Source organism: Saccostrea echinata, unplaced genomic scaffold, assembly GCF_033153115.1.
Source record: "Saccostrea echinata isolate AGI-Se365-2 ecotype Australia unplaced genomic scaffold, CSIRO_AGI_Sech_v1 ptg000042l, whole genome shotgun sequence".
NCBI classification, from domain to species: domain Eukaryota; kingdom Metazoa; phylum Mollusca; class Bivalvia; order Ostreida; family Ostreidae; genus Saccostrea; species Saccostrea echinata.
The window spans coordinates 4,927,466-4,938,087 of record NW_026889791.1 but is presented as its reverse complement, the minus strand read 5'-3'; the positions used below and the strand labels follow the sequence as shown (position 1 = coordinate 4,938,087).

The window sequence follows — 10,622 nt, the reverse complement described above, 5'->3', positions numbered from 1 at the left end:
TCTTTCCATATAAGTTTCATATTACCTGGTCCAGTGGTTTTTGAGAAGATTTTTAAAAGATGCCATTAATTTTTCACTAATTCTTAATGAACTCCCCTTGGAAGGAGGTGTGGCCCTTCATTTGAAAAAACTTGAATCTCCTTCATCCAAGGATACTTTGTAACAAGTTTGGTTGAAATTAACCCAGTGGTTCTTGAGAATAAGTCGAAAATGAGAAAAGTTTACGCATGACGACGGATGAAAACAAATAGCAATAGGTCATCTGAGTGACTCAGGTGACCTAAAAAGAGGGAGGAAGAACTGAAAAATATATGCAGAAAGGAAAAAAAGGTCAACCTTGATCTTTCAGCTTTTGCCCTTATAATCAATAAGGGTTTTTTTTTACATTAAAGTAGTTCATGACATTAAGAATCATTGAATACGCTTACAGAAAATTAATGTGATCACCTTATGAGTATGTATGCAATATATAAATTTCTAACCTTGGTTCTTGACCTTTTGACCTTAAAATCCAAAGTCATATTGACTAAAGATATAAAATTTCATTGTAAAACCTTTTACCTAAAAATCAAAAGTGCTCATCTTTATATCAATTCAATTTCTATATCCGTAACCCCTTTGGGGGCCTGAATCTATATACATTATTATAACAGTAGCTTGATCCAAAGAGCCGTATCACGTCTCGTTGACAGGCGCGGATCATCAGATCAAACGAGACGCAAATCATCCTTTGGATGAGACTGTATAAACTAAGGTCTTGTGTTGGGGTGAGTGCTAGCATGAAAAGGATCTTTCATGTTATAAAATTTGAATTTACCGGGTGGCAGTAAATACAAAATTTACAACATGACATGTAAATTTTGTATTTACTGCCAACGGGTAAGTTCAAAATTTACAACATGACAGATCCATGGCATTTGATTCCACCTCTGATTTTAAAAGGTTCGTGTTTGCACTGCTCCTGATTTGTATTATTTGAATGGTCTTTTAAATTTGAATGCTGATCATTTTCTCTGTATTTCATCCCTTACTGCTCAAAGGACGTAAGTACCATGTACACTGTACTTGTATAAATTTTCAGCCATTCACCATTTATATCCTATTAAAATTTTAATTCCATCTATTTTGTTAAAATTAAATTAAATCCGGAATGAAAATAATAAATATTTGAAATGAAATTATTAATTGTCGGAAGTGCAGTGCAAAATTCCGGAAATCAAATGCACGGAAAATGGTACCTCCCCCCACCCACAGAAACTAATAGTACACACTTCGACGCTCAATTGACCACTCCAATGAACATATAAATTCGTTACATTTTTTTAAGTTTTAGAAAGAAAATGAAAGACCTTAAAAAGTTTATAAAATAGGAAAGCTTAGTCACAGATATTAATTGTTGCAGACCTTGTTTTTCATTCATTTAATTTGACGATTCACAAATAACAAATGACACGTATGATTATTAGTTTACATTAAAATAGTTTGTGGATTTCTCTCAGAAGTCAACACCAGCCCTCACCTACATGTATATGTACCTGAACAAACCAACCAATTAACATTCTCGGCTCTGAAGGAAAACATTGTATTCATTTAAGGGGTGGGGTGATGAGAGGAAATTTGATCACCTGTCAGTCCATTAAATATGAAAGATTATTTTGGAATATTTGTATACAACTGTGTGGCTTTCTTAGAACCAAATAAGTATTTGTTAGAAAAATTACATAATTATTTAGCTGTTTAAGATTTGTTACATATTTGTAAGAACACTATTTACAAAACAAAGTTTCATCCTTTTATGGATGCTGTGATATATTTGATAGGCTGTTTAATTACAATTTGGATATACTGCCATTCAAACGACTAACACATTTTTTTTTAATATTACCAAAGGTCCTGATCTAAAACAAATTGACAAACCCAGACCACTAGGTTTTATTAAGAACACTTAAGTCTGAAAACGTTCGTTCATTGAAGTTAATTTGGACATAAAAAAGTCCGACAATTTTCAACCTTGTTTGCTATAATTTACCGAATCGGATCTTTTTTCTGTATAAATGCATGGATGAAGGATAAAAAACTGTAAGCTGGTCATTCAAAACACATCATTGTGATTGTGTATTTAATTTATGGAGACATGTTTTTTTCTGATTTTCTTATCTGTGAATTATTCGTTTGCTATGTACACAAGGATGTGTTCATACTGCTGTTCATACGTGCTATCAATGTGATCAGAGAGAACAAGATATCCCCCAGCAATTTATTTCTAATTATGAAAACACTCAATGAAAACAAATTAGGTGAAAATAAATCTACTAATGTCTAATTGCGATGTCACCAACCGTTACAATGCCTGACCAGAAGGAATTTAATATTACCTTTATTAAAAAAACTCATTATCAGCTGAGCAGACCAATAATTTAAGTACCTCAAATAAACAGAAATTCAAGATTTAATTGATAATTTATGTTAGAGATAAAAAGAAACATACAGTATAGAGGGATATACAGTATAGAGGGAATTTTCTATTTTTTTTTTCTTCGTATTCTGAAAACTCAGGATGTATATATTTTGGGCGCTCTTCCATGTAAAACTGCATGTACTTACAAGCATGTACACGTAAAATTGTGTAGTTGGGATATTCTGTTTATTTGATGAAATATAAGAAATGCATAAGTATATCATTCTGTACAATACAATTATAAATTTGGTTGCAAATAATGCAAATTCAGAAGTGATTAATTTAATTTTCGATTTTCCTGAGAATTGGAAATGTCACCTCCACTTACCATTGTCATGCATGTGTATATGCAGTTAGTTTAAAACATGAGACAGAAAAATAAATTATTGCAAACCTAGTGGTTAAGTCGGCAATTAAAATGCATAAAACTAGAAATGAATAAATGCACAGGCGGTTAGGATTGATAAAAATAAGCATGACATAGAGTGAAATAAAATAATATGTAAGATTCGAAATGATTTCAAACCCAATTTTCCATTAATCGCTATTAGTACACATTGCATTTTAATTAACACCGATATGACCATGGCTTGCTGATGTCTGCGGCCACATTTGAACGAGGAGTGGGATACAAAATTTAAACACAAAGCAACAGAGCTGAATGTAAACTGTGCGCTGTAAGAAGGTGTGAATTATTGTATGTTTAAAAGTATTAAACTTTTAAAAGTTGAAAAGTTCACAGACATTTAACACGTATGCAAAAGGCAGATGGAAGTCGGACACTTTTTGATCAGAAAAACTCATAAGCTTTCAGCTCAGGTAAACTACAAAGTCAGTGAGTCTGCTCCTTTTTACCTGGTCACTTTAGAAGTTATCAAAATACCCCAGCTTAAAAACAGCATTTTTGTTTTCTTCCTTAGTGTATGGTTGTGAATCTTTCTTCAAACAGAATTTCTTCCTTCTTCTGACCTTTAAAACCTTTCATACTTTTTTTTATTTAACCTCTTGCTTATATGTTGAAATAATTTTCATTTAATCCTGGACGCTGATTCTCTCAAACTGCTACAAATCACTTTTTCTATTCTTTAAAAATTTCACTCGTTCTTAGGGTTGCAACGGTTCTGAAATTTTTCAGTTAATTGTTTGGTTCAGTTTTTTTTGTGCTTCAGTCTCTTTCTTTCTTTGCTCCATTTTATAATACTTACAAGTAATATTGCATGTAGTTGAAAGTACCATTGAAAATTTTCGCAGATTGAAAAGAACATTGTCAACCGAGTCCAGTCCAGTATGACAGTGGTTTGTGAGGGGAGAAAGATTTCTATGTGTGACCTCTAACTACATGCTATATTTGTTTTCTTATGCTTAATGCTATACACAAATATATACATACTGTAAACCATATGAACATACATTTCTTGCATGTACATGTAATAATTTTCATAACATCACCCATTGTCAAGTAATATTTCACATTTCTATTACAATTTGACAAGGTATTGCACTTCAGTCTGTATGCTACCAGGGGAGAGATTTTTAAAGAATAAATGCATTTTCACTGTACGATCAATATAGCCCTACCCTAACACCAGAGCCGCTGACCATGGGGCCATGAATTTTACAATTTTGGAAGAGGTATCCTTGGTCATCATAACCAATGTCCATGTACTTCATAAAAAAATATGTCTGCAAAATCTTCAAGGGGAGAGAGAACTTGTGCATTTTCATTATATAATTAATAGAGCCCCACCCTAACACCTGAACATCTAACTCTTAGGCCACAAATTTCAAAATTTAGGTAGAAGTCTCGATTCTCACCATAAACATACCATCAGCTACACTTCTTGATGTTCAGGGCATCTAAATTAATGGTAACCCCCTCCCCCCATCAAGACCGGAATTGGTATTTGTTATTTCATTCAAAGGTAACTGTTTGGTCACAAATCAAATAGTGTATATAGCCCCAAAATTTTTAGAATTTTGCTTGCAATTACTCTGAAGGAGACACATTCTGAAAAGCGATTTTTCATACATTCAAGTTGTTTTCATAACACAACACGTCACATGGCGTAGTGGTTAGAGCACCTGCTCTAGTGTCGCGGAGTAGGGAGTTGATCCTTATGTGTCAGGTTCAAATCCCACTGTGGGACGTGGAGACCGGTCGGTCCTTCAGATGAGACTTCATAAACCAAGGTCCCGTGTCGCAGTAGGTGCTGGCATGAAAAAGATCCCTCACTGCTGAATGGCCCCGAGAGCCAAGAATATGCCAAAATTTGCAGCTCACCACCAGCAAGTGGTCACTGTGATCTACTTTTGAGTCATCATGATATGAGGTCTGAAGATGCATCAACTGACAATATTTGATGATCCTAGGCCTTGTAGTGGGCAAAATATAAAAGATTTAACGAAACATAATTTTTTATCAATTTTGAAGTGACCTTGAGACCACGCCCTTTACCCAAGGGTAAATCTCCATGCAAATTTTAATCTACAACATATCCTCATCCTTTGTGCAAGTTTGGTGATAATCTGCCCAGTGGTTCTTGAGAAGAAGATTTTTTAGCAACCAGTACTTTCGATTCATTTTCCTAATTATCTCCCCTTGTTTAAGGGTCACAACCCTAGTTTTAGTGTAAACTGGAGCCCTTGGGCCAAGGATACCCTGTGACAAATTTGACAATAATTGGCCAAGGGGTTCTTGAGCTATGGCCCATATTCAAAAAAGTTTACGCACACCGCATAAAATGGCCAGAGCATTAGCTCTTTGAGCCTTTGGCTCAGCAGAGCTAAAAGTCAAATTATCATAAATTGATTTGTAAGATGTTGTGTTTTAAGGTAACAATCAATAAATTGCCAATTTATGACTTATCATTTAAAGGAATGGCATATAGGCTGCATCTACTTGTATTGTTATATACAAAAGAGTTCCTTGTATTGTAGTGTACACAAAAGGGTTGATCAATACAAGGAGAATGTCTTCAATCTATCTGAAAATGTATGGGAAACAGACTATATTCAAGATTTATAACTCTCTCTGACAGTTGTTATGAGATAAAAAATTGTTATAATGAAATGTTTTTTTGTGTGTGCATTTTTGTGTTTCTTCCATAAAGATAAATATTTCTAAATACAATATTCTTAATACTATGCAAGAAGAAGAATGACAAAGTATAAAAATGTAATCAGGTTAATATTAAGAAGGGGGTAGATTTCACTTTTAAATTTTATTAAAAATTTCACTTACAAATTATTGTACAGTGTCGGTAGCTACATGATAAATAAGTTAACCATTTCTGAATTGCTGAATTTTAATACCACAAGATCCCACTGATAGTGAAGGAGCACTCAGGCAAAGCTAGAAATTGACAAACTTAAAAAAAAATTAGTTATCTTGATCTGCTGTAAACAAGTTCTGGTAAGGAGTTATTGTTCTTTACATCGAACCCTAGTGGCAATTGAAAGGCCTACAGAAAGCTTTTAAAAAGATAAGCCTAAACTGAACCAAAGTCTGGAATAATACAGAAGCTAAACAAGCTGTGTAAACAGCAGTTTTCTCTTTACACGGAGAATCAAGAACCGTTGCAACCCTAATTCTCTTTATAGTGTCTCTCTGAGATCATTTATCAGATCTAGGGAACAGAACGCACAACATTACTCTCTACCAGCTCTGTTTTATATGACAACAATAATACACTTACACAAACTCAAAACAATTAATCCTGAAAAATAATGATCTTTGAACACTCCCTTTCTTACTGTCAAGATATCAGCTCACAGAGTTCTCGCATCTCTCTTGAATCTGACTTATTCCCTCCTTTTTTTGAAAAGTTCTCATCCCATTTCTTTAAGCTATTTCCATTTTATCTTCTTGATCAGTCCAACAATGCACACTTTGCTTCCAACTCTGTTCACTACTTCACACACAATTCTTTTCCAAATTTCTCACAGGTGATTTTAAAAAAAATGTATGTATAAACTATTGTTACCCCCCCCCCCCCCCCAGTATTTCATAAAAAAATAAAAATGGTTCACCCCTTACTTGAAAATTTGTAGTTCCTCAAGCCATCCCATACAACCAGGTCAAACACAATCTCTTGATTTAGCTATAAAGCTTTATTACGCTATTCAGAATAGCTTGATTTAGCTATTTAATCATACTATTTTCTTAAATGTGTTACTCTTTTAGCATGTACAAAAAGTTGCACCCTGGTGCAGTAATAGTATTCAACCTTGAACTCTTCTGAAAACAATACTAATTGCTCATCAAACTGTGTCTCCTTGAGAGACTATGGAGCTATAAAAAGGAACTGAATGAAATTTAAAGAAGGTCAATTCTGGTCAACAAGTTGATTGCAATGGTAATAATTCAGCAAAATTTGAAGCAATCATACTTATCTACGCCTCAGGGAACACAAGGTGGTGTACATGCAGTTATCCAAACAATGGAATATTTTTGCTTAAAAGCATTCAATGTTGAAACGTTATCACTATCTTTGATTTGGGTTGCTTTTTTAATAGTCCATAGTACATATATTTGCGACTTTTTATCTATTTCTTACAAAAAACATTTTTGTATATAAGCTTTATCAAGCTATTCTGAATAGCTTAATAAAGCTTTAAAACTTTAATTCAAGCTATATAGCTAAATCAAGAGACTGTGCTACACCTGATACTTTGTCTTTCTCAATTCACATTTCATTTTATAGTTTTAGCTCCAACCACTTGCCCCTCCCCTCCCACTCCAACCACTGTACCCACCTCCTTGACTACTAGCTTGAGTATCATAGGCCCACCCACTGTAGCTTTGACTCCCACTATCTGGACGACTGGAGCCACGATAACTCTGGGTCATAGTCTGGTCCTGACTACCTGCTGGCTGTTGGTTTGTCCCCATTCCGGCCCAACCTCCCTGTCCCGTCAGCACAGCTTGTGCTGCTGCCAACATGGCAGTGTTTAGGAAATTCATACCCATATTTTGATCCATAGCTGTCTCATTTCTGATTGACTGGGTGTTGTCCCCCCTCCGTTTAAGTCGATCATAATCACCCCTATCCCGTTCCCTCCTTCCATCTCTATCACGACCACCTTGTCGTTGGTCATCATACTTCCCAAGTGATTTGGGAGTGGCACTGCTGACATGAACGCTTGTTCCCTTGATAATGTGATCTTCTCCACAGAGACTCTGGGCTATCTCTGGATCCATAAATGTTACAAAAGCAAAGGCCCGAAAAGGTTTAGGTATAAACACGTCAGACACTTCACCAAATTTACTGAAGTATTTGTGAAGATCATCAGTAGTGATGTCCTCAGAACAACGTGCTATGAATACCTTTCTGTTCATTGGTGGTCCACTCTGTTCCTGTAAGTAAAAAGAATATAAATATACAGTGAAGCCTCATTTATCTGGACACTTTGGTTCCCAAACAAAATCGTCAGGATACATGTAGGTGAAGTGTCCAGATACCTAAATTGCCTTGATTTTTAGTTTTATGGCCTTTCATACCATTGGCAATAGTGAAGAATGCTGTTTAATATCAATATGTTTTATAATATACACTAGTACCAATCAGTAACACTTGTTTAAATAAAATAAAAAAGTACATTGTCATTGGATGAACATTATTTATATGGCCATATTAATTATTTCTGCTTCCAAGTTTCTAATGTCATGAATGAATTTCCCCTAGCCAACTGTCTGTAGAGCTGGTAGAGAAACAAACTATTGGTAGAGTTTTATTTTAATATGAAGGCTCATCCATTCTTAATGTGACATTAACTGCACATGTATATGTATATGCTAATCATCCCAAGCAAGATCGCATTGTGTAATTTGGATTGTGATTCTCTAAATGTCATCAAATTACAGAATCTGTTCTGTATTTAAAATACTGTCACAGTGCATAAAACAAGAGGCCCGTGGGCCACAATGCTCACCTGAGTAAGTTTGGCTTTTCTGGACCAGTGGTTCTTGAGAAGAAGATTTTTAAAGATTTCTTTCTATATACTTCAATGTAAAAATTGGATTCTCTATTGTGGCCCCGCCCTACCCTGGGGGTCATGATTTGAACAATTTAGAATTAACACTACCTCAGGATGCTTCCACACAAGTTACAGCTTTTCTGGACCAGTGGTTCTTGAGAAGAAGATTTTTAAAGATTTCTTTCTATATATTTCAATGTAAAAATCGGATTCTCTATTGTGGTCCCATCCTACCCCGGGGGTCATGATTTTAATAATTTAGAATCTGCACTACCCCAGGATGCTTCCACATAAGTTTCAGCTTTCCTGGCCCTGTAGTTCTTGAGAAGAAGATTTTTTAATGACCCCACCCTATTTTTGTTCTTTCTTGATTATCTCAAGGGCACTTGGCCCTTCATTTCAACAATTTAAAATCCCCTTAACTAAGGATGCTTTGTACCAAGTTTGGTTAAAATTGGCCCAGTGGTTCTTGAGATGAAGTTGAAAATGTGAAAAGTTTACCGATGGACGGACAGACGACGGGCAATGGGTGATCAGAAAAGCTCACTTGAGCTTACAGCTCAGGTGAGCTAAAAACTCTGGTGTCATGTCTGTAAGTAAAAATACATAAAACCAATATTACAACTGTATTCTAACAGTAAATATAATATATTTGCCGACTATGAAAAATTTATTGACATATAAAATTATTTTCCTTAATTAAATACCTATCAAGTTCATGTCCAAAAAGCAAGAGTCTCGTGGGTATATATATCGACCAATAATTAACCTTGCAGCAAGTCACTGATAATAGGTCACAGGTGATCATCTTTTAAAACAAACATCCAGGCCAGTGTTTTTACAACCCAGCCCAAGAAATTTGAGCAGAGATGACTGACCAAGTAAAAAGTTACCAACGTCATAAATGAACCAAGATATAATGTAACAAGATGTGTTTGTGAAACACTGATGCCCCCGTATGGCAACTTACAGCAAAGGTTAAACTTTCTCAAATGCAAATCAAATATGTTGAAACTCAAAGTAAGGTCTTGTCTCGAGGAATAAACCTGTGAAATATGAAAGGCCTAGCAGGAACCATTGAACAGATATGGAAAAGGTTAAAGTTTTTTCAAAGTATGTCAAACATCAAGGTCAAAAGGTCAAAATTAATGGTGCCAAAGGAAAGGCCTTCTCCCAAGAAATACACAGGTGAAATATGAAATCCGAAGCACCAATCGTTCAAAAGTTATGGCCAAGTTAAAGTTTTAAAAAAGTAGGTCAAACTCTAAGGTCAAGGTCAAAGGGTCCAAGCTGTTGGTATCCAAAGAAAGGTCTTGTCTCAAGGATTACATATGTGAAGTATTAAGCCTAGCACCAACCGTTCAAAATTTATGGCCAAGGTTAAAGTTTTCCAAAAGTAGGTCAAACTCCAAGGTCAAAGGGTCAAAGTTGTTGGTATCCAAAGGAAGGTCTTGTCACAAGGATTACACATGTGAAATATGAAAGCCCTAGCACCAACTGTTCAAAAGTTATCACAAAGGTTAAAGTTTTCCAAAAGTAGGTCAAACTCCAAGGTCAAAGAGTCAAAGTTGTTGGTATCCAAAGGAAGGTCTTGTCACAAGGATTACACATGTGAAGTATGAAAGCCCTAGCACCAACCTTTCAAAAGTTATGGCCAAGGTTAAAGTTTGGTAAAATTTTGCAAAACTGGGTCAAACTCCAAGGTCAAAAGGTCATATATGGTGGTACCCAAGGAAAGGTCTTGTCATAATGAACAGTCATGTCAAATATTTAAGCCTTACCCTTGACAGTTATGGGCTAGGTTAAAGTTGACAACAGACAGACAGACAAACAGACAGACAGGACAATATACCCCCAGGATCTTTCGATCTAGGGCATAAAAATGCATTCTGTGGTGAAAAAAGACCATCCAGATAGATAGGTATATATATATATATATATATATATATATATATATATATATATATATATATATATATATATATATGAGATGTCAAATTGGTCAATATTAATTTGTTGAAATGCATCTGGTGCATCAAACTTGGTATTGTACAGTCAATTCTCGAATTATCGCCATTTGATTCATCGCCATTCTCACAATAATGCCATGATTTTTGAAGAACGTTTTTTTTTTCCTGCTATATAAAATTCTCTTTATAACGCCAAATTCGCATACCGCCATCCACCA

At 35.0% G+C, this 10,622-nt stretch overlaps 1 protein-coding gene across 1 annotated transcript in view; it reads right to left on the bottom strand.

Annotated features, from left to right (window-relative positions):
* Positions 1-6,460: 6,460 nt before the first annotated feature.
* Positions 6,461-10,622, bottom strand: part of LOC133200984 (TAR DNA-binding protein 43-like) — a 54,255-nt gene continuing 50,093 nt past the window's right edge. The window contains exon 4 of the mRNA XM_061336790.1: positions 6,461-7,814. Coding sequence (XP_061192774.1) covers positions 7,164-7,814 — 651 coding nt within the window. The 3' untranslated portion in view covers positions 6,461-7,163. The remainder of the gene's footprint in view (positions 7,815-10,622) is intronic.